Here is a 25,117-nt window from a genome sequence, read left to right as displayed (position 1 = left end):
AATTCAAAATGCATAAAGTGCCTCTTCCATTGTTTGCCTTTCACCCTTTGTGACTATTGTGACCCTATCTTGCAAGGTTAGCGCTCACGCCTCGCAGCTAGAAGGTCCCGGGTTCGATTCCCACCTGGACGGGGCCTTTCTGTGAGGAGTTTGCATGTTCTCCCCGTGTCTGCGTAGGTTTCCTCCGGGTACTTCGGTTTCCCCTACCACTAAAAACATGTACAATAGATTCTCCTCTGGGGCCAGGACTCCCCTGAAAAAGAGATTCTTCATCTCAGTGGGACTATCCTGGTTAAATAAAGGTCAATAAATAAATAAAGGCAGTTTCCAAAGGGTAATGCGTGAAGAATTTCAGGATTTACACATGTTTTTGTTGCGGAGAGTAACCAACAGAAATTATGAAGACAAAGGGCTGTATGAGGAGATGCCTTATTAGTATTACTGTATAATGGGAAAAATAAACTTGTAAATACAATTCAACAACAAAAGGGGCCGCGAGAAAAAAAAATAGTGTGAGATCGAGACAAAAGGCGTAACAGTTGCCGACTGCCCTGCCCCCTTATCGGTCTCCAGGGAACTGGAGAGATTATGAAAATGTAGGAAGAGAGAGAGAGAGAGAGCGCGAGGCTGACAGACAGTGAGGAAGAGCAGCGGGCGAGGACGAGAGGGAGGCGCGCGATTGGTCCGGCCAGTCAAACATCAAGCGCGATACAGACCGGAGCCGCGCGGATGTGACAGACTCAGGAAACTCAATCAGGTCTGAGAGAAGTAGAGCGGGGTCTTTCTCAAAATGTAGATCACGCTGCGGCGCTCCTCTGGCTCAGGATTCTCCTCATGCTCCTTTTTTTTTTTTGAGACTCGAAAACAGGCAACTTTTCTTTCTTTTTTTTCAGGGGGGAGGGGGGTTTGTGAGGGATGCGCGTGAGATGCGGAGAGGTATGTTGTTACATGCTGACTCTGACTGACAGAGACGAGGGGAGCGTGGACACAGGTATCCCTACGTCTTTAAGCAATTTGTTGTCGTTTCTGGAGGCAGATGAATTGCGACGCTTTCAGATGTGGCTTTCTTAATGTAAACAAAAAGCCAAGCAATATCAAAAAAATGAGCGTGCTGTGCGCCCGGTCAGTGGAATTAACCTGCCACTTATATGTGAGCTGTCTGACTAATTCTTGAAGCAACTGTTGAATAGAAAGCCATAATTCACAAGCCATACGCACTTGTTTTTTTTTTTTTTTTTTAAAGCAGCAAATATAGAGAAAATCGTGCTACTGTCATTTGGGGAGATCATTTGAGAGGAAAAAATAAAGCGCGCAAGATGCCACATTTGGCCTGACAGAGACTAAAAGAGGAGCATCGGTGCAAAGAGACGAGCGTGAACTGATCTAAAGTCTTAAGTGCTTCCCGAAACACTGTGGAAAAGGGGGTCACTCCCGCTGCCAGGCACAAAGACGGAGCATGCAGTGAAGGCGTATCGATCTCGACTGAAATAGAAGTTGAGCACTGTAAGGCGCACGGCGGGACTCCCGAGTCGGCGGGGAGAGCGGAGCGTTTAGCCGACCGGACTGACCATGGCGTTCACCTTCGCGGCCTTCTGCTACATGCTCACGCTGGTTCTGTGCGCGGGCCTCATCTTCTTTGTCATCTGGCAGGTGAGTGGAACTTCACACTTGCAACTCCAAATGCCTCTGCCTCCTACACGGGCAGACGAGCACCTGCGCCTACCTACGCGCACTTGGAAAATAGACACCTCTTAAAGGTGTTGAAGCGCAGCAGGAAAATGCCAGCTTCCAGACTCAACATGTTAGATAAGATAAAGGGAAACTTCATAGATCTCAGGGTTGTCACGATGCTACATTTTCGAATTCGATATTGATATGAAGAGAAAAATCGACACTCGATACCGATTTCAATACCAAGCGGCAACAACTAGTATCGTGGTTGCCATGTACAAAACCTCTAATCAGAATTGTATGACATGAGGTTAGTGCAATTTGGAACAGACCACATGGTTAGTTTCTTACTATTTAATTCTACTACTTCCAATAAAGCACAAGATCATTCAAAAACTACTCATGAGAAGTCAGATTGATGAAAGACAGAAAGGTATCGGTAACTTTGCAAATAAGTATGTAGTTTAGGTACTCACTTTAGACGAGATTTGGGTATTTCTTAACAACTATATCTCACAGTGAACAACATGTGTTAGGGCATAGTTCTGTACACATAGTAAGAAAATGTAAAAAAGAAAAGACACCAATAAAGATATATAACGAGTACTTTCAACAAAGAAGCACATATTTCAAATGAGACTATACATATTTACAACTGAACTTTCTGGGGCTTCACCCTTCCACACTGTGACCTGTAAACACTGCACAGGTATCATTAAGCGGGGCCACTTTCTCTACTCTTTTCCACCCAACAAAACAAACTTATGCGACCGCCCTCCACCCCGACTCCTGGCAGTAAAGAGTTCCTCAAACAGGGCAAAAGCAGAGCCGCCTGTAATGAGCGCAGGGAGCAGGATAAACACACTGATAATAAATCCGGGCCGCAGACTGGACGTGTTTGCCGCCAGCGTTTTGGGCACAATTTGCACAGCGATCACCGGAGACCCCCCCCTGTCCTCGATGTCTCTGATTGCACAGGCTCTACAAACACGGAAGCATCGATCCCTCACCTTTCACATTCCGCAAAGGCAGCATGCAAAAATGTAACAACAAACAGTAGCCGAGGATGCAGGCCTTGAAATGACTAATGTATCATTGACTAAGTGGGTGCGACTACATGCTGCGTGAGTCAGTCGTGTCTGTGCGATGGAGGGAAGCGTGTGTCTGCTCTGAAACGCTTATCAAACTCCTGTATTTCCAATCCCCCTGCACCCCTGTCTGCCTCTGCCCACCCGAGTGCAGCACCCCTGTTCCCGCAGCTCTCGGCCAATCACTGCGTCCTCTCACTGCTACAGTAACCATGGAGCTCACTCAGGGGCTCACCACGTCTCCATGGAAACTGCATGTGTTTACAAGGGAGATGAGTGAAGGCTGTGTACGTCCGTCTCCAGGCAGTTATTATTGCAGTGACGAGACAGTGATGCTCACTTATCTATCTCTGCAAGGGGGCTTTTCATACCGGCTTTGCTCTGCCCGATCCCCTCAGATCTGGGAGGCTAAGCAAGTCTGGCTGGTACTTGTTTGGGAACACCGGGAAGCCTGGGTGGATGTACAGTAGTGTGTGAGTGAGTGGTTGGGGTGGTCGGAGGGGCCGATGGCACAGACTGACTGCCTCGCTTCCGTCAGTCTACACCAGGGTGGCTGTGGCTACAACAGCAGCTTGCCATCACCGAGTATGGAGTGAATGAATAATGACGACAGTTTAGCGCTTTGAGAAATACCGGCTTGTAATGCAAAATACAAGTTTAAGCCATTATTGTTATTATTATTATTATTATTATTATTATTATTATTGTTATTATTATTGTTATTATTATTGTTATTATTATTGTTATTATTATTATTATTATTATTATTATTATTATTATTATTATTATTATTATTATTATTATTATTATTATTATTATTATCATTATTATTATTATTATTATTATTATGAGCTGTCAAACAGCATAATGCCTTAAAGGAATAGTTCACCGTTTTTCCATGCTGAGATATGTTCTTACCTGAGCTTAGACGAGTTGATTCGTACCTGTCTGGTCTTTGCGCGTGCCCGTGGAAGAGCGTGGTTGCTTCTAACTTCACCCCGTTTGGAGCTATAGGAATATACAGGGAGAGGCCGATGCTAAAAACATCTTTGGTCTTTTTGCATGACTGACGGCACACAGTTCTTCCATACCGAGATATGTTCTTACCTAAGGTGAGACGAGTTGATATGTACCTGTCTGGTCTTTGTCTGTGCCTGTGGAAGAGCGTGGTCGCTTCCAACTTCACCCCGTTTGGAGCTATAGGAATACATTGGGAGGGGCCAAATGCTAACAACCTCTTGCGTCGTTTTGCGCGACTGAGGGCACGCACAAAGACCAGACAGGTACGCATCAACTCGTCTAAGCTCAGGTAAGAACATATCTCAGTATGGAAAACTGGTGAACTATTCCTTTAAAGAGGATGGAGTCAGCAGGTGAGATCTTATCAGGGTGACTTTAGACTGTGACCATCTTGTTTGCAGGAACAATAGCCTTAAACTGCCCCTGTTGGTGCCCTTCTAGGCTGCGGTGCAGGTTAGGGCTGCACCTCAGCAGGCCTTGGGTTGTTAAGTGTAACAACCAAGCTACTTCCGGGCCAAACTGTACAAAGTTCCATAGAAAAACAACAACTTTATCTTAATATCCTTGTGAATTAACGACAAATAAGAAGCCAAAAACTGTTGTACTAAGTTAGTAATTAATGTCAGAAAAGCATTGCTTGCAAAAATCCAAAGTAAATGTACTCGGACATACAGTAGAGTGAGGACATCATCATGTAACAAGAGGATAGGGCCGTGGTTCTCAAACTTTTCCAAAAGGTTCTCAAGTACCACCATGTCAACCAGAAAAAACTTAAATAGTTCACCTTCACAATGGGAATTTCTTGGACTCCTAAAAATAAGGGTAATGTGTGTAGCTGACAGCCAAGGGGTGAAACCTGCTGAACGGATTACTGTTCTATATCTTTGTGACAATAGTGACAATGGTTCTGACACTTTGCTGAATGACCCTGGCTGTGTCGGAATGTCCACCCTAGTCCCTAACCCCTCATTCACTACATAGGTGCGCGCTATATAGTAGAGCGTTATTCTGTTGCATAAAGCTTATGGGCCAAAAAAGTCAAAAACAAAACAAATCTGGCAGAAACACTTCAACTAAAGAGAACAGAGGATGACCCAGGAACCTTTGTCTAGGAAAACCTATTAAATACAAAATGAAACTCTTATTACAACGAAAAACCGTGACTGAGTGTGAGCACCACCTGTAGAAGCCCAAGAACCACAGTTTGACAATCATTGCTTTCTCACTGAATTGCACTCCTTGATCTTCCCTTCTGAATCTACTTTTCGAATGTGTACAATTACTACACATATCAAACTGTGTGTATTCCAGGCTGTCGAGGTGTAATCTCCCTCTTGTTGGTTTCAGATCATTGCATTTGATGAGCTCCGCACAGACTTCAAAAACCCGATTGATCAGAGCAATCCCACCAGAGCGGTAAGGAGCCTGTTCATTTCTTTTCTTTTAAGAGCAGTCAGAGCCACAGGAGACGGCAGGGAAAAGCCTGGCATCTGTGGAGGAGATTTACTACAACCATTAAACGCAACACGAACAAACGGAAAGTTTCACAGACAAACTCATGCATTTAGATGCGAGTGTAGATCTGACACAGGCGACTAGGCAGATCATCATTGAGTCCCAGTTGTACATGATTCATTGCGGCACCTTCAATTTGTATGCAGATGGTAGCGATCAGCTTCCAACACGGCAATGGTTTAATTTGAGAGATTTTTTTGCCAACACAAGCAACGTTTATGGCCATCTTTTTGCGTTTTCGATCATCTCGACATAGAAAAAGATCAACATACACTCCTCTTAACATAATCACTTCCTGGAAAGTTGTTTTTTTCAACGAAGTCACAGGGCATTTCTGCTTCACACATGTACTGATGGTCTATTATTACGAACGTGCATCTGAACTGCAAAGTAAGAGTGTTGAGGAGTGGGAGAGGAGACTGTGAAAACCGACTGTGAGAGAGTGGCTCAAGTATGAACCCCTAGAACACTATTAAATGTGGCAGGAATAGAAGAGTAACACAGTGTTCAAAATGGCTTCACTCTTACAGTACATCCTCTGCCAGGACGCTGCAGGTCGGAGAAAAAGCTGTGCTAAAAGACTCAAGAACTTTAGACAACACCAACACATTACATTCATTATGTGGAGAGATCTTTTATTAATGTTTTAGGCATAATTTACACCGCCTGACAAAAAAGAAAAAAAGTCGCCACCTGGATTTGACAAACTTATGACCTGGGGTTGCTGCAGTTGCCAGGATTCATCAGCCTCATGTTGTGAACTCTCCCCCACTCTCCCATCAATACAAGGTCTCGGTGAAAAATTCATGCAACACTGGATCATTTGACATTGCAGAAGCTTAATGAGACAATGCCATAGAAAATGCGAGCTGTAATCAAAGCTAAAGGCGGTCAAACCGAATATTAGAGCGTGTCGTCTTTTTTAGGCAGCGTAGCACAAATCTCTAAAGGGAAGGTAGACTCTTTCTTGTTTTGTCGGATAACCCGGGTGGTGCTGGGAAGGTCGAATGTTGGTGTATTTGGTGTGAAAGGCTCAGGAACCACTGTTTACTCTATGTGCAAAATGTAAATATAGGTTATCATAATTGCTGTTGTGTTGCCGTTGCATTTATTATGGATAATATGCTGATTTTTGCTACCGTTTTAAAGGGACTATACAGAGTTTAAAAATGTAAAAAAATATGTATTTTCCTCCCCCTACATGTTCCAGCAATGTCCTAATGTGTAGAATGAGCCAGGACCTGTTCACAACTGCCTCTTAAATCCTGCACTGTCACTCAAAAAGTTGTTACTTCGGGTCCAAATTGCCGTCATACACGAGCTTAATATAGAAGGTGCAGTTACACGTATGACCTGAAGTGGCAGTAGTGAGTATACAATGGCCAACTTGCATCTAGCCCCTTTAACTGGGACCCAGAAGAACTAGCAGCCAAAAGAGGGGAAGCTAATGGGGATCCCCAATAAACAAAACAATAACACAGCACAGGGAAACACTGGCTTTTACATGTATCGTGAAATATTTATCTTGTTGAATGTAGTTGATGGACTAAACATCAAATAAATGGACAGTTGATGAGACCCGACAGCCATTTTAAAAGCAGATAATTTCACAGAGATTATATGATTTATTACAGAGGAATAAAGCATTGATTGATTGTGAATCACTTAATTAAATGGTGCCACACAGTCATTTAATAACTATAGGCTCATCTCTGAAATCATCGAAGTGCATGAACTGGGGAATGGGAACATTCTGCTGGTATTTTCTGCGTGCTGTTAAAATAAGTGATTGGTGCAATGTAAAACTTTCTGCTGCTCAAATGCAAGAGAAAAGATTTCATACTACTTTCAATAATGCCGCAGTACAACTTCCAAGTTCAAACAGCGAGTAAAGAGAAAATTGCCGCCATAAATACAAGCAGAAAGTATGAAGAAGCCAGACTCTGGAGGCTGTAGATTGAGGTTAACAGCCACTTTGAGGTCACTTTGGGAGTTCATAAATTCATAAACGCTCGAGCTCACTGCCTGTGAATCCTGCTGAAAGCACACACACACGCACAAACAGACACCGCTCAAGCCGCAACAGTTTCAGGCAGTGCTAGAAGTAGATACAGTATGCTCTGGATGTGTGAAGGGGAGTTTCCATGTCAGCTCCCCCTGAGGTCGGGACGAAGAGCCTAATCAAGTGTGCATGTGTTAATTACCTGGCTCTTGGTGGAGAGACTTCTTCATTTGGGAAATCAATATAGTGCAAGTCACAGCGCAGTCTGAGGGTTAGCGGCCGGGGCACGTGGATGTGGCATAAGATGAACAGCTTTCATTTCAAGCCCTGATAATTGAGGCGGCTTTTATGGTGCGAGATTAACACTGGCGTAGCCTATAGCTAAACACGAGGGACGGCACCAGGAATGCGCCGTGTCTTTGTGCAGCAAATACTGGAGAAAAATAGAGTAAAAATATGTGAAGGTAGCATAAAATCCAACACACTATTAGATAATGAGGTTGTGTCAAACGAAGAGCATAAGGACATTAGAGTGTGAAGCTGTTTTGAACCATTGCTCTGTAAAGGTTATTTAAAGTGAAGTATAATTACGCTCCTTATGAAATAGATTTGTTAAAACCTAATCCTAATTTATCTTCATAGTTTTAGACAGTTAGGGGAGCCCTTGTTTGTGGAAGTTGGTCTGGGTCCAACCGTTTTTTTTTTTTTTTTTACTGTTAGACAGAATGACACTTGTGGATTTGTTGCAATATGATCCCATATAATTGAGGAACTCATATGTCGAAGCTGGACCTTATTAAACACATCTTGAAGGCTATACTGAATGTCTGGACATTCAATTCATTCTTACTTTCAAACTCAAGAACACACGTCAAGCTAAAAGCTAAATCCCAGGCTGCTTACTGTGGAAAGTGAACCTCAGAATTTGCCATTACACACTCTCATTCACACACACACACAAGAGATCTCTGTGGAGGCCAATCCATGTGTTAAAATGGTGTCGCTCCTGAACTACTCTTTGTCAATGTGAGCTCGATGAATCCTTGCATTTTCATCTTGGAATATGCTCTTGTGCCATCATGGAAGAAGAAATCCATTGACGGAATAACCTGGGCATTCAGGATGTTCAGCTGATCTCATTCTTAAGGCACATAGTGTTCCTGAACCTAGACCTGACCAACTGCAGCAGCAACACCAGATCGTACCCGTTAAATCCAAGTGGCGTCTTTTTGGTCAGGTATTCTCAGGCTGGGTGGATTTTCTATCTCCAAAAGCTTCTTCTCGCTCTTGTAGTCAAATGCAAGGCTGGTTAAACACCAAAGTACATTCGATGATAGCAAGAACAAATCTGTAACAAAGGTAAAAAGGTTTGAAAGAGGAGTAATGGAGGCTATGATTTGTCAGGAAACACAAACCTCGGCCTGATCACACGTCGTCTCCACTGGCTTTGTTAATGCAAATGACTAATGCAAAGAGGCGTGAGCACATCACTCCTGTCTTGTGCGTCTTACGCTGGCTTCCCTGTCAGCTTTAAGGTTTTGTTGATTGTTTTTAAATTCCTCCACTCCTTGGGCCTGCCTTTTTTGAGTGATCTGTTGTGACTTTATACTCCATCCAGAGCCTTGAGGTCAGCTGACCAGCTCCTGTTGGATGTACCTAAAACTATAGGCAAAAAACGAGAGGTGATAGAGCCTCTGTGGCCGTGCCTCGACTATGGAACAGTGTTCATTTGTCTGTCACGTCCTTTCAGTCTGTGGAACAGTTCAAGGCTGAAAACACACCTCTTCTCCCTGGCTTTCAGTACGAGCTAGCCGAGTGTATCTTGGCCTGTTATCTTTTACTTATATTTTATTTCTATGTGACATGTTGTGAAGCACTGTAGTTGTTTTAAATGTGCGAAATAAACTTGAATTGAATTGGGACCTAACAACTCTTAGTTTCACCCCAGCCCACAACACAAACTCATTAGTTAAGCTGTTTTTGGAAAGAAAAAGGTGATTAGTTAACAGTGGTTATAGCAGTAGGCAGTCCTTACCAGCTTGACATTTGAACACAAGAGCAAGAAGAAGGTTTTGAAGATAGCAGCAAAACCTCCTCAACTCAATCAACTCAGTCCAGTCGACAACGTTAATACAAAGCCACCCACCACTGTTCACTTACTCATAGCCTTTTATCAGGAGCCGGTGAAAGCGTCTTGCTGTTTTGTTATACAGATGTAAAAAGCCTGTGCACTGACACTGTGCTTTTCCCTCACAGAGGGAAAGGATTCTGAACATTGAAAGAATCTGCAACTTGCTTCGCCGGGTGAGTAATGCTTGTTTTTTCACCTGCTGCTGTGGGAGGAGAGGGACTTCACACCGGAGTGACCACTTGCCTCTGTAGCCGCTGTCATCTCTGTGACGCATGCACAGCCATTTCACATGTTCTCCATCTCCACAGCCCCCAGCTTCACTCTGAAGAACTGCCCTCACGATCCCCGCTGTGCTGCTTCAGATTGAGCTCATCCACATGACTTTACGATGAGCGTATAGGATTCATGCAGCCCCTTTACTATGTGTTAGCGGTTCAGGTCACTTTGTTTCAGCAAATCATTTTATTGCACATTTTGAAAGCAGTGAATATATTATCTGTAAATGAAGTGCTGCATGTATATAAATGATTTGCAATTATCTACATAGCCTTAGACAGAAAAAAGGATTCACCAAAGTAACTAATTTTGCAGTTTCAATCTCAATATACCACCAGTTGTACTATTTGGCTTGATTTTCATGGTGGCCCAGATTAAGCAGCGTGCCTGTTTTTATCCATGGTGTCTTTGTATTTTGTGTCTGCATTTCTGTGGTTGAAACTGTGGTTTATTCCCACTTGTCGCGGCAGTAACATACGAGTTAGCTCAACACCTTAGGCGAGAGCAGAGCGGCTTGTGGCATGTTTTCAAAGCAGAGTAGTCCTTACACCTGACCGCGTGGGTGTTTGTGGCCAGTGCTAATTTAAACTGTCTGTTCTGTTTGCAGCTGGTTGTGCCAGAGTACTCTATCCACGGCCTCTTCTGTCTGATGTTCATGTGTGCTGGAGAGTGGGTCACACTTGGCCTAAATATCCCGCTGCTCTTCTACCATCTGTGGAGGTACGTGGTGTCCCACAGCAGATGTGTCGCCTTGTGTCAGAGGCACTCAGCCACATGTTTCTCTCATTTGGAGGTTTTTACACCGACCGGCGGACGGCTCCGAGGTCATGTATGATCCTGTCAGTGTCATGAACGCGGACATACTTAACTACTGTCAGAAAGAGTCGTGGTGTAAGATGGGCTTTTACCTGGTGTCCTTCTTCTACTATCTGTACAGGTGAGTCTGCGTCAAACTATAACAAACTAAATCATGCATTAAACTGAGTGTCTAAGATGAAGATCACGCTCAGCTGAACATTTGCAAAAGTACTTGTGAAGTTGCTAAAACACAAATATTCAAACACATTACACTTGTCTCTCTTTCTCTCTGTTCTTGTTTTTTGCATCTTGGCCTCAAAAGTATGGTCTACGCTTTGGTGAGCTTCTAATAAACCACCAATCTGGAAGAACTACATTTTGTAAGACAGAAGAATGAACGGAGCCAACAAGCGCTATTCTCTGTGTATTATCCCATCTATTGGTTCGGACTTACCAGTGGACATGAACAACGAGAGGTCGCCTCAGTTTGTACCACTTTAAGCTAGATTCTGGAGTCTCGCTTCAGTTTGAGGAAAGACACACTCCAGAGACTCTGTTTGTGTTGCCTTTGATCCATAATGTTAATTTAAGATACTTTTGAAGGGCTGGAGATTTGCCATGCTGCTCTTACCAATCCACTCGCTTAACTCACTGTGAATCTCCAACAAGTAGGAGCCGAAAAACTACAACATACCTACTGTATGTACTCTGTGACACTGAACCTGTTTACCACAGACAGATACCGTTATCAGTAAGCTCAAAAGTTGATGTTTTTAGCAGGAAAAATAGGATGACATGGATTTTTGCACGTGACGACTAGAGCAGTGTTTCTCAAACTATCACACAGCTGCCACTAGGGGCTCCTCTGCAGGTGTAGAGATTATTTATTCATAGTTTCACATTTTTAGATCTGGTTTATACTGAGTTCTGGCTTAATTTCTAATTATAGTCTTATTAAAGATTGGTGGTTTGGATTGAAATGTTTGAGAAGCACTGGGCTGGACCTCACAGTTCATTGTAGTTTCTCGTGGGCTGCGCATTAAATGAAGCTGCTGCTCAAACTGTTGCGTCTGATTGGTGAACTGGCCATTACGACACAATATTTTAGTTGTCAAAGATTATATGAATCGAATTTTGTGTAAAAATCTGAAATGTGCTTCGACTTCACACCCCACACAAGTCATGTCCAAAGATCTTGGACATATACAACTTCTCTTCTATGTGCCAAATCAAAGCTTATTTAATAATGAATATATGCTACTATGAATTTGGTGGGATGTTTTTTTAATTTCTTTTATTGATGCTATTATTGCTGTTTTATCTCTAGTGTACAGGGATCGCCTTATTCCTCTCCAGTGAAGTTTACTCATTTGCATTTATGCTATAGACATTTTAGCAAAGTAGTTCTTCTTGGTAGAGTTCAGTAGAGTAATTATGTACAATAAGCAATTCACACTAGCAATGTGACTCCTCTCATGAGACATATCAATGCAGTGTTTTTAAGTCTGCGTACGGAGTGGGATGAGGAGGACACGAGTGTGAAGTGAGTGCAGAGACGCGTACATTCTCGTGATGCTTACGAGACAAAAGGCATTTGCGTTTCTTTACTTTAAGCCATTAGTGGAAATGTGCCAGTTTAACAAGTAATAAGAAACAAGTGACAAGAGTTGGTGGCCTGGTTAGTTCACATGACATGACTTTCAGAGACATGATCATAGCTATGTCTTTGAAATGTCCTATGAATAATTATAATAATAACTCACTACTGGCTTTAGTTCATTTTTCACATGTTTTCATTATTGGATGTTAGATCAGTTTAATGTGATACTCGTATTAGTGAGGATTGGGTCTAAATGAGTTCGACCATCAGTATAAGCAACAAGTAACAATAGTCCCTCTAATATAAGCATACAGTATTTGCATTTCAAAGGGAACATATATACATGTAAATTATTTATGCAGATATGAATAACAGTAGAGCTGCACAATTTAGCGAAAAACAAACATTTAGTTGCAATTTCTCCGACAAGTATTGGACAAACAACAACAAAAAACATGACTAGTTAGAGAACATTGTAATATGAATCTAGTGGAAGAGTCACATGCATTTTATAGCATGTTTATATAGGTCTAAACTACAGGGTCAACAGGCTTTAGACCTTATGAAACCTCATAAGAACAAGATCATTTGAAGAATATGACACTACCTGAATACACTGCCTGACCAAACAAAAACATCTGCCACAAAAAAGGTCACACGCTCTTAATATGTCCTTGTACCGCCTTTAGCTTTGATTACAGCTGTGACATTGTTTCAATGAGCTTCTGCAATGTCAAAAGATGCAGTGTTACATTAACTTTTCACCAGGAATTTGTATTGAAGATGGGTGAGTGTGATCACTGCGCAAAGCCTTCTCCAGCACATCCCAAAGATTCTTAATGGGGTTAAGATGTGGACTCTGGAGAATGACATCTCATGTTCCCTGAATCACTCTTTCAATTTGTGAGTAGGGCTGGGCGATATATCGATTTTTAAGGTATATCGATATATTTTTTAAATGAGATATGGAATTAGACATATCGCAAATAATTCAAATTCAGATGAGCTCTTAAAGAAACAGGTAATCTCAAGCTGATGTTTTAAAAAGTTTATCTTAAACTGAGCACTTTATTTTGTTTTCTCTTTATATATAAATGCTGCCATCAGAAAAAGATTGACTTATTTTATTTTATAGGCTATTTTGTCCAAGATATTTATTATTATTTAAATGTGCACCTTATGGAGCTTTGTTATACAGTTTTTATGTTTACATTTTACAGTGAGTTTTCAATAACACTACTCGTATTTGGCTTTGACTTTGACTTAACATTTAATTTCACAGCTCTCACATTGCGGAAAAAATATGGGATATACCTCATGTATAGATATTCAACCTAAATATATCGGGATATGACTTTTGGTCCCTATCACCCAGCCCTATTTGTGAGCCCGATGAATCCTTGCACGGCCATCTTGGAATATGCCCGTGCTATGAAGAAATCCATTGATGGAATAACCTGGTAATTCATAACAGTTGGCTAAATCCAAGTGGCGACTTGTTTGTTGTTGGGTCAGGCAGTGTAATTGCAGGCTTTGCCTTTTGCCAATTGCAAACATTGAAATTGCTATTTCAATTTGAATGCGGTGAATCTTGCAGCCCGGAATAACGGTAGACAAGAAATTGCCTTAAAGGGATTTTTCAGGATTTTTGACATAGGGCCTCATTTCCTAGTTATCCAGAGTGTTGCTGATTTCTGGAGATATTTTTTTTTTGCAATTCATGCAGTTCTTATATTTGAAGAGTTTTGTGGCGCTATGCTTGTGCTCGGCTAGCGCATTTCTAACAGCTACACTGCATTAAAAACAGGCTGACCCGCTCCACAGTGCACCTGAGGCCAATAACTTATAACGCCAGACTAACCATATAAATGTCTGTGTCGATAGAATAATATTTGGAATATAACTGACCTTGCATCACATGAATGATCGCATTTTGAGGGACTATTTTCTAGCAGATCACTCCACCGATGCGTAGCTTATACAACCACGAAGTTGATGCTGCTCAAATATAAGGTATTTTAAATGGAAAATTGTTAAAATTACTCTATCGACACAGACATTTATATCATTAGTCTGGGGTTATAAGTGCCTCAGGTGCACTGTGGAGTGTGTCAGACTGTTTTTAATGCAGGCTAGCTGATACCATAGAAATGTGCTAGCCTTGCATTAGCCTTGTGCCACAAAACTCTTCAAATATAAGGACGGCATGAATTATAAAAAAAAATATCTCCAGAAATTAGCAACACTCTGGATAACTAGGAAATGAGGCCCTATGTCAAAAATCCTGAAATATCCCTTTAAGAATAATCAGCTCAAGACTCAGCGCGTGTTGTCGTGGGAAGCGATGTTTGACACAGGCCTTGTTTACATGTGAGACCTTTAATGTAAAACACACGTCACTTTAAATTGTTGCTTTTGTTGCACTGTTACATTTTGTCTGTGTCTTCACTGCCAACACTGCCATCTCGAGAACAGACGCTTTTTGAAACTGCCAAAAAAGATATAGCCTATTGTTGTACATTTTTAGATGTGTCACTGCCAGCTTAGTATCTGAAAGCATTCTAAAGTATATTTATCACACCAACTACTTCTCTTGAGATAATTACGATGCCTTTTTTTTTTTTTTAATAGAAAAGACAGCCGAAAGTTTCACATCATATCAACTTCACACAGAAACATCTGGCTCTCCACAGAACATTAACTCTTACCAATTAAGAGCGCTGTGATTTAGTATGCCTTCATGTCAGCAAATACTATTGAAACTGTCAAAGTTTTCTTTACAACACAACTACAGGCTACTCGCTATTTCCATCCCATTACTATGACACTATTAGGGACCAATGAAACACATATTTTCACTCCGCAAAGGCAACTTCAACTGGCTGACGGTTCTTTTAATGTGTGTTTCGTGCCAAATGCTTAAGTGTACAAAGGACATTGAGACCTCACAACTAACCGAGTGTGGACAATCACTATAAAAGCACAGGAAATGAAGGGTAACTTATTTGAATGTGATAACGTCGTCGCTCCGCCCAAGAGTTTTACCAGATCGTATTGATTGTCTTTTATACATTTACCATATTACTGTACAAGTCAACTCAGTGTGTTCCTTTATATTTAACAGCCTACACTGTACAGTTAATAAAGTATTATAATAAAATCCGATGCCAAAAAAAAGATCTGTCGTGTGAGAGCCTTCTTTCCTGTCTCTAAGGGGTCAGTCAGCGTCTCGAGCATCCTCTGCCAAGTCCAAATCACTGGGAGGCTGAATGGAGCGGGGACAAATTACCAGCAGCTAAAATGGCTCTGAAAAGCAGCTGCATTCACAAGTGGCTCCCCCGGGCACAAAAAAAAAGATCAAAATTACCCATCGATGAGAGAAGATAATACGCCACCTCCCGAGCATTGCCATATGAAATAAATGAGAGCACTGGATGTTCTTTTTTTACGTTGCGCAACAATCTCGAGTTCGCTTGAAGCCGAGAAAGATCATTAAAAGGTTTGAGTTCTCATTCCAGAGTTTGATAAAATCTCAGTTGGCGGGCTCGGGTCAACTCAGGGGATTCAGTGACATAATTCTTTTTTCTGCCGTGTGCCCGATTCGTGAGACTTTTGACCAATGAAACGGAACTCTGTGATAAGGGGAACCTGACCATTAAATGTTAAGGATTCTGACCATAAACCTTTTTCATGTGGCTAAAACAATCAATTTTTGAAACTTAGACGATAGACCGTGTGGAGGTTGGTGTAGTTGTGTCCTTGTGCAAGACACTTCACCCATGTAGTCTCCGGTTTGTGCACTGTGTATGAATGAGAGTGTGAATGGGTGAGTGGTTCCTTAATGGAAAACCGCTTTGAGTGCCTAATTTTAGGTGGAAAAGTGCAAAATTGAGGGCATTTATTATCTATTATAGATACAGACGGCATCCCAGGATTCGCCCATATATGGTCACGTTTGAAAACAGTTAAGGGGGGAAAACAATTTGGAGAAAAAAACAAAACTTTCTCTAATTATTCAAAAACTACTTTTAACAAACGCTGAATTATGAATGTACTTTTCTACTAAATAAAGATACAAAGACATGGAGAGGAGCAAAGTGGTACAACAGCTCATAAATACATAAATAACGGAGAATGCTAACATGATGCTACATGTTAGCATCATGCTAATGCTAACGCTAGCTACAACTGCCGTTTTTGCTTCTACTGAACAATCTGCTGTGACTAAACATCCATATAGACCCAATTTAGCCTTTACTTTATTTGTATGTGATAAATAAGTTCATATTTCACCAGAAAATGGCTATAAACTGAAAAACTGTGTATCCCAGAAGATTCTATTCATCTAGACCCCCTTCAATGACGCGACGCCATCTGTATATCTTTTATGTTTATTTGAATATGTGTACATATTACATAATACAAGATTTAATGTATTTTATTGTCTGAAAATTTGCCTTCTGCATTTCATTCATCCTTCAACCAGTGCACCAGTCAGTGCAGCGCCAGGGTTTGTATTTTCCACTATGTCAGAGGTCCTGTTTTTACACCGCTTGAAACCCATGGATAGGCCCTTTGAAATACTCTGATGCCACATGAACGCAACCTATTGAAATGTCAGTACTTTCCGAGATGTCTGTAGTCTCTTTGAATGGGGGAAAATGGCAGCGCGCGCGGGTCTGCGGGGTCTCATTTGTAGCGCCCGTGTGGAGTTGTCAGGTTATCACTTTGTCAACATAATGATTTAGGCAGAAAACAGAGCAACAAGCAAAAGAAAAGGCTCCGAGCTGGCAGCGGTCTCTTCCCCCTCCACTCGACGCCTTCCCAAAGACACATCATTCTCCCGCTGTCACCATGGAAACAGAGTTGTGTTAGAATCCTGTTGACTCATTGTGAGGAGCGCTCAGTCAACGCGCAGAGCAATCCTATTCAAGACATTTCTGTACGCTCCGGACGTATTGATGAAACACATTCTTTACCCCTCATATTGATCGGTTTGCTTAATAAATAAACACATTTTACTAATATGGTTTATGGACGTAGGCGTTTACGGATCAGTCTGTCCAGGGACTATAGAGCATACAAATCACAGAAATGTCTTTAGCTGAACGTTGTCCTACAAATCTCCCTATCTCTATCCCATACAAATAAATAGGGAAGCCTGGCGCCCATACTAACAAATGGTGAGGTGTGTTTTGTCCTTCTCATGCCATTTATATCATTTCTGTGGTTCCTTTATCATTAACATATTTTATGATGATGTTTAAAGGCCATTGGATGTGTATCCAACCCCACAAAAAGCAGAAACTTGACTGAATTTGAGTTAGCATTTAGCTCAGAGGACACTTTTAGATGCTAATTTGTATCTAAATTAAAATCTGAAAAGGTCTGCATATTCATTGATTTCTTTGGCCTCACCTAAATACGGTCGATGGGTTGACAACAGCTGAAAACATCTGGATCGTTCATAATTTGCAATGTCTAGTGGCTAATGCTAACAGCTATGGAGTTGGGGAATGAGATGTCATATCGCTAAGCATTATGGGATTAGCAGCAATTATAAACAAATGTAGATTTAAAAGTTTAAATACTGGAGTTATTGTTCACATTAAAAAACTTGGACACCACAGTGAGAAAATGTATGCTAACAGCTGCAAACATGGCGGATCGCCATGGCAACTCTGGATTTTCCCAAACTCTCATCCTAACTCCTTCTGCTCACTCCTCCACGTTTACGTTAATGCCAATCGTTTGAGGGGCGTACATGACGGATTTACAGACTCCTCCTACATGTTCCTAAAAAGGGCAATAGGGCGGGATCTTCACTGTAGACTCGGCCCTCACGGGGCGTGTAGTGCGGTCGTAACTGCGCCCGCGCCTTTAGCTCTGATGCCAACGGTCTGTCAATCAAAGTCAGGCCCTCATCAATATACAAGATTTTTAAAATGTACCTTGCAAAAACCTGCCTGGTTTCTTTCATTATACCTACACAAGTGTTATCACAGGAGCAATATCTAGCTGTAGAAAGTTTAACATTATTGGAAACCAGGCTGTACAGTTGTTTAAAATGTGTGTAAAGAGCAATGGTTTCTGGTGCAAAAGTAGCTTTTTCTAAGGTACTGCAGCAATAGTGGCCGATGGCGGCCCCCAGCGTGGTGGTCACGAAACAGTGTGACTCAGCAGCTAATGTACTTGTTCCACTGCGTTTTTCTACACTTTCTATACTGTTTTTAGCTAATGTTAGTCTATGGAAAATGTTTTCTAGTATCTACAAACATGGCTATTCTTTTAATCGGGAATCAAAAGACTTATTTAAACCTCATATTTGGCTCCCTTTAGTCAACATCTCCATGGAGACGAGCTGGAGATTTCCCACTCCCAGTAAAGTTACAAGTCAGATCTTAGCAGAGTAAGATATTGATGTATGTTCCTTTGGTAAATTTTTTTGGGGTATTTTTCAACAATAAAAATATCTGTGAAAACATAAATGCTTACATTTTATCCGACTTATTGTGTGGAATGTTACACAATGTGGCTTTACATAACTAGACCACCTTCTGAAAGCCAAATATCCACAAGGACAGGGCTAAAAAAAACACATGTGGCTCTGAAATCATAATGCATCCCTGGGCTCAAAGTCCTGTTGCATCCACTACTTACAAATTGCATCAGTTCTTAAGATTGTTGCCTTTGTCTTTGTACTTGAGACATCAAAAATCCCATTCGCTGGATACCTCATACCTCAGTGTTCTCTTTCTTCCACGCAAAATTGTCAGCATAACTTCTTTGCGCTCTCCGTTATGTATGAGAGAGACGTAACCATGGAAACTGTCTACAACCGTCTACATGCTCGACAAGCGTTTTTGTTTGGCATTCACAATCGGCTGCCACATGCACAAACACACACTCAAGGACAAGGATACGTTTTTTTTTTGTCTCTCTTCCCTTTTTCTTGCTCATTCATTATTATGCAAGGCACTGGTGGCTGTTGCAAATGATATGTACAGGCGTGTTATACATAGGAGAAGAGGCATGTGTAAGAGCGTCTAATAAGGGCTGGTATGTAATAATTAATATGTAAGCTAAGCACTGGTGGCGTGTGCTGGCATAACAATAGAAGATTAAAGCTTAAAGCTAACAGTGTATATAGTCGGTAAAATTGTCTTCGGACTAGCATAAGGTTTTGGGGAAGTGGTTCTCAACTATATAATGTCATATAATGTAAACAATACTGTCCTTGCCCACCGTCTTTTGTTAATTTAAGAATCAAATATACCCGTAAAGCTGAAATCATGACCAAAACAACTCAAGCAATCTTTAACAAACTAAAATATGTGGCTGCTTGGATTTCAAGTGGTGGTCTGGTAAAGTTGCTGGACACGTTTTAGTCCTACACATATTATTAGTCATTCCTCACTCCTCCCCATATACTTTAATAACACGAGTGGAGAGAGTCCCTGATGGCAGCTCAGTGTCCTCCTACAGAGCATGCTCCTGAAAAGGGCAAAAAAGGCAGGAAACTCTGCCCTCGCGGGGCAGCAACAAGCCTTCTCCAGGGCCTGTCAATCAAAGCTATAACAAAACAAAAAATCCATAGACCAAAAACCAGCAACACGGTTCAGAAGGAAACTATTTTCAAAAACAATAATAGTAGATGGAGCTAGTTGTTTTTGACACGTGTAAAGTCCCCATATTACAGCGGCCTTCTGGAGTCGCCCCTCACCACTAGGGGGTGGTATTGCAGCAAAGTCAGTTTCCTCACCCATTGGTTTTAGTTCTGGTCTAATCTGTAGTCAATCCTCATTTAGACTTAATTTAGTTGTTGTTCAGCTGCACGTTCATAGTAAACATAATAATTAGAATTGGCTGCATACTTTATTAGTATGTTTAGGAAGAACTGGCTCTTTGGATCCCATGTTTATTTAGTTGTAGTTGACAGTGAATACGCCTCATAAAATATTTGTCTGAACAAGTATCAATAGTACAAGTTAGGCCTATATCAAAACAAATAAACAAGTACAAACTTATAGGAGACGAGAAGTTTCAATGCAATATTAAACACAATAAAAAAAAAAAAAAGAGCTGGGAGAGCCTGCCGGTCTCAGGGATTAAAGATTGAAGCTGAAAGGAAAGAGCCACATTTCTTTTGCCCGGCAGCTTAGAAGCCTCTGCATTTTATAACACAAAATGGTTTCACATTTAACACCTCAGAAGGTAATAATACGAGGAGTAGCTGCAGTGTTAGCCTCCGCCTGCATTGTTAAAGCTGGACTGTGAGACAAGACATGACTAATACAAACTGTCATCTGCGCCTGTCTCACTTATTAATATCTCCTAAATGTTCGTTCATTTCACCAGGAACATAATATCGTTTGTTATAAAACCACTTTTTCCTACAATCTTGCATGCAAAATAAAGGCTCCGTGTCTGATATATGAGCTGAATGAGATGTCCGCAGCCCTCTGTAATGACTCACGATGAAGGCTCTTGATTAATGAAGTCCCGCGGAGCTGATTTATTGGAGGAGACTGATCTGGTCTAATCACACTGCTCTTTTATATTTTCCAAATCAAATTAAATATATTATAGCAGCATAATAAATGGGGGGCGCTCAGGCAACTGCAACTTTGGCTTCTAATAAAAACCTTGATCACATCGAAAGCTCTTGTTGGGAGAGTTTTTTCATGATGCGCTGAAAGGACAATGAGGTGGAAGAAAACACAGTTACTGTGCAATTATTTGCTTCTCATTTGACGGCAGATGCTCTTTTTGACATTTTGTTTTGAACACAAATCAAAAAGTAGCTTCACTCTATAATTATATAGATTATATAGATTATATACTCCATGGTAAAAACTACAAAAATATATGTTTGTCGTTACAAACTAAGGGGAAAGGAGGAGGAGAAAGCTGAACAGAAAAATCAGTCATAGTGGAGTTTTCATGTTCTCTCTGCGTTTCCTCCAGATGCTCCAGTTCCTCCAGAACAAAATATGTACAACGGGTTCCCTTCTAGGACCAAGACTCTTCTGAAAACTACATTTTGAATCGCAGTGGGACCTATTTGGTTAAAGCGAGACACTGCAGGTGAATAGGGAAAAAATGTATATTTACAGATATCAATTTGAAACTTTTGCTGTCGATCACTGGCATAAATGTGAGAAAAAAAATACATTGCAAGTTTTCTGTCATTTTATATTTTCATATAAGAACAAGGTGTTTCATGCCTAAAAATGCCCCAAATTTCCCATCTTTTCGAGCTACATTCATGTGTATGGTTTCATTTTATTGATGAATGAGTTGCCAAGACTTTTTCAGAGGGGATTTTGGATTTCTTTTTTAGTTTTAAAATAAGCTGTTTTTTGGAAAAAATTGTAAAATTTAAATTCTCGCCTTATTTTTTGACATTCAAAACTCAATAAATAGGGCTTAGGGATTAGATAATAAAAAATCCCTCTGAAAAAATCCTCCAAATATTGTTCAGTCCAAGGCTGGAAAATTTGAAGTCTATAAGTCCTACTGACGTGGACATAGTGTTGCCACAATGACAGAAAAATGTGTTTTGAGAAAAAGGCCCTTGAAATTGTGTTCTCCCATATAAGTTTATGGGCAACCATTGAATCAGCGCAATATTTAAACATGTTATTGTGAAAATTAAGCATATTTTCTGTTTCCGGGTGAAAGCTTGTATGTTCAGAGACCAATTTGGCCCAAAACTTGAAAACTGAAAAATAATGGAGTTTTGCCTGTAGTGTCTCCCCTTAAATCGAGTACAAAATAAGCATTACTATACTTGTTTCTTTAAAGGGACTATACAGAGATTAAAAGTGACCTGTTCACCCCAACTGCCTCTAAAATCCTGCACTGTCACTCAAAAAGTTGCTACTTTGGGTCCGAATTGCCGTCATGAACGAGCTTAATATAGAAGGTGCAGTTACACGTATGACCTGAGGTGGCAGTAGTCATCAGTCAACCCTTAAAAGAATAGGCCACCGTTTTTACATACTGGGATATGTTCTTACCTGAGCTTAGACGAGTTCACCTGTACCTGTCTGGTCTTCACGTGTGCCCTCAGTCACGTAAACACAGCACAGACGCCGTTAGCCTCTCCCCCTCTCCCCCTCTCCACCATAGCTCCAAACGAGGTGAACTTAGAAGCGACCAAGCTCTATATAGCTACACAAAATTAAACAATGTGGATTTTCTAAGTGGATAAAAAGGGGAACTATATTGTAAGGAGTAATAATACAAGGAGTAATTCAATATCTGCACAGTAAAATGAAGATATAGGCTTGTTGCACAATGTGGCTACGCTAGTTCCTCTGAGCTGAAGTATGTTTATAAGGATCCGTGACTTTGTCCTGAAGCTAAAGGCTAACATTAATTTCATACATTATAAAATTTTAAATAGTTCCTCAAATATAAACTAATCTGCATATAAACCATCATTTGTATCTGTATTTATTTTTATTCCATTTTTTTAATAGTATGTTAGCCTTTTGCTTCCAGACAAACTATCAATCCTTTATGATGACAGGTGTCTCCTCTGAACTCGTGACATCCTACATCAAGATTTGAACACACAGTAAATGATCATCTACCAGGAACATAAAAACTATTTTGGGTTCATAACTACTGAAGCAAGTGTTAATGGATGGCGACAGTGGAAGAAAATCCCACCGACCCACCTGCTCCCCGTCCCCTGCTCCATCTGAATAGCACTAATTAGCACTTATTATGACAAACAACAGAAAATAGCTTGGCTGAGTGCTGTGTAGGCGATGCCACAGCCGCTGTAAATAGGTTTAAAGGTGGAAAATGAAGGTGTGCTGCGCCCGCTTTGTGTGTGTGTGTGTGCCCAGTAATGGCGGGGCGATTTGTATGAGAAAGGGCCAAATTTGACGTGCATAATTTTTTGACCAACTGCTGCGGTTAACTCGACGGTGCTGTAATCTGTTTGAAAACGGGGCCTGGCGAAAAGAAAGTCGCGGGGAAAAAAAAAAACAAATGGCAGAGAATGACAGATTATTCCAAACGCAGCTCCAAACAAAGGGCTTGTGATTAACAAAAATGTGCATAAAAGAGACACAGTGGTCCACATTAGCGCCGCCACCTCCACAGTAAATCAACCGTCTGTGAGCAGAGGCCATCCGCGGCATTCATGAGCACAAAACACAGGCCATTTTCAGCACATAATTGATTTTGAATATTTCAACAGTGGAGTAATCATTCCTTGTATCAAACCGGCATCCCCTGCACTCACGGGTTCTTGCAGTCTTTGTCTGGCAGTAACACAGAAAGGACAGGGGCTCCACGAAGGCTTTTAAGATCGGCGAAGACAATCCATTTAAGCAGACTGATAATAACGCTTGGGAGAGGTTATTAAAAACTGACATGGCTATTAGCTGTCATCTTCTCCGCCAGCTGCTGTTCTGTGTGCGCCCATGCCCAATTTTCTATTTCTGGAAAGGTATCAATCCAGATCAAATTGAATCAAATTGTGCCAAAAGTGAAGACCTTTATGTGCGTAAAGAAGCTTATAGCGATTTATAGAGCACACTCCAAAGCAAGGACACTGTGTAAAGTTTTAAACCCAATGCAGGAGTTGGAAATTCTCAGAAAAAAAAGGAATTTCTCAAAATATTTCATAAGAAGAGAGCGTGTCTCAGTGTTCCCAGATATGAGCCACACATTTTCAAAACAAAATGGTGTAAATCCTCGTCGTCCAGGTAAGTCCAGTTGTCCATCTCATTTTTAGACCAAGTATTGCTTTTACTGATGAGAGCGGAGATTTTGATTTATTTGCATGAGTTCCCAAATCCAATGGCTAAAAACCAGTGTTCAGTAAACTAAAAACTTTTAAAATTTAAAATCCCTGCACCTGTCCCAATCAGTGCCAGTGTTTTTAGCTTTCAAATGAGCCATGGCACGTTCACAATACTGAAATTAAGTAAGTAAAGGCAGCTGAGCTGAGACTGATATATGAATGTAGTGCTTTTTTTAAACCAGTAACAGTGCACACCCAAGCATTAAAGGGACTATACGGAGTTTAAAAATTAAACTTAAACTAACTTAAAATTATCTCATTTCCTCCCCCAAAATGTTCCAACAATGTCCTAAGGTGTAGAATGAGCTCAGACCTGTTCACCACAACTGCCTCTAAAATCCTGCACTTTCACTCAAAAAGGTGTCACTTCGGGTCCAAATTGCCGTCATGCACGCGCTTAATATAGAAGGTGCAGTTACACGTATGACCTGAGGTGGCTGTAGTAAATATAAAATGGCTAACTTGCATCTAGCCCCTTTTGCATTCTGAGATACAGTATGTTTTTACCTGAGCTTTGACGAGTTGATGTGTACCTGTCTGGTCTTTACGCGTGCGCTCAGTCACACAAAAAGACCAAAGATGTTGTTAGCATTTAGCCTCTCCTCCTCTCCTCAAAGGGGCCAGACGGGGATGAAGTTAGAAGTGACCAAGCTCTTCCACATTTCCCCTACTTAAATACGGTTACGTGAGTAGAAACAGGATCCAAGTCTAGTTACACAAAATTAAACATGTCGATTTTGTAAATGGATAAAAAGGGGAACTATATTGTAAGGCGTAATAACACCTTAGGAGCACTTCGACATCTTCACTTCACTAACAACATCTTTGGTCTTTGTGCCCTCAGTCACGCAGACAGGTACGCATCAACTCGTCTTAGCTCAGAACATATCTCAGTCTGGAAAAACGGTGGCCTGTTCCTTTAATGACACTTCGATATAAATTGAATCTTCTCTGTGTCTAGAGACTTCGAACTCTAGGTTTTCCTCTACACTGCCAGAGATATTTCTATGACACATTTGGCTCAGTCACTGTGTTGAAGTGAAACAAAATTGAAAAAACTGTGTTCATCGAAAAACTCTTTTAATAGGAGTTGGTAAAAAATGTGTTGGTAAGACTTTATAATAACTCCACTTTGAGTTAACACTTAATTCATCATGAAGAGTCACTAACACTTAATAACTCCTGAAAA

At 41.0% G+C, this 25,117-nt stretch overlaps 1 protein-coding gene across 1 annotated transcript; it reads left to right on the top strand.

The window, feature by feature from the left end:
• The first annotated feature begins 615 nt into the window (after positions 1-615).
• cnih2 (cornichon family AMPA receptor auxiliary protein 2) lies at positions 616-11,459 on the top strand. Its single transcript, XM_079565541.1, has 6 exons — positions 616-1,650; positions 5,127-5,195; positions 9,553-9,600; positions 10,311-10,423; positions 10,497-10,640; positions 10,824-11,459. The coding sequence occupies exons 1-6, from the start codon at positions 1,570-1,572 to the stop codon at positions 10,849-10,851; spliced, it is 483 nt and encodes a 160-aa protein (XP_079421667.1). The 5' UTR covers positions 616-1,569; the 3' UTR covers positions 10,852-11,459.
• Positions 11,460-25,117: the final 13,658 nt, after the last annotated feature.

Source organism: Gobius niger, assembly GCF_951799975.1.
Source record: "Gobius niger genome assembly, chromosome: 11".
Classification (NCBI taxonomy): Eukaryota; Metazoa; Chordata; class Actinopteri; order Gobiiformes; family Gobiidae; genus Gobius; species Gobius niger.
Note: the sequence above shows the minus strand (reverse complement) of the source record. Positions and strands in the feature narration are given on the sequence as shown.

What these genes read in the sequence shown, in the direction of transcription:
- cnih2 (XM_079565541.1), top strand. Translation starts at nt 1,570, where the DNA reads ATGGCGTTCACCTTCGCGGCCTTCTGCTACATGCTCACGCTGGTTCTG. An exon ending in AGAGCAATCCCACCAGAGCG is followed by an intron (nt 5,196 to 9,552) that starts GTAAGGAGCCTG and finishes TTTCCCTCACAG; the next exon opens with AGGGAAAGGATTCTGAACAT. An exon ending in TTCTTCTACTATCTGTACAG is followed by an intron (nt 10,641 to 10,823) that starts GTGAGTCTGCGT and finishes TGGCCTCAAAAG; the next exon opens with TATGGTCTACGCTTTGGTGA.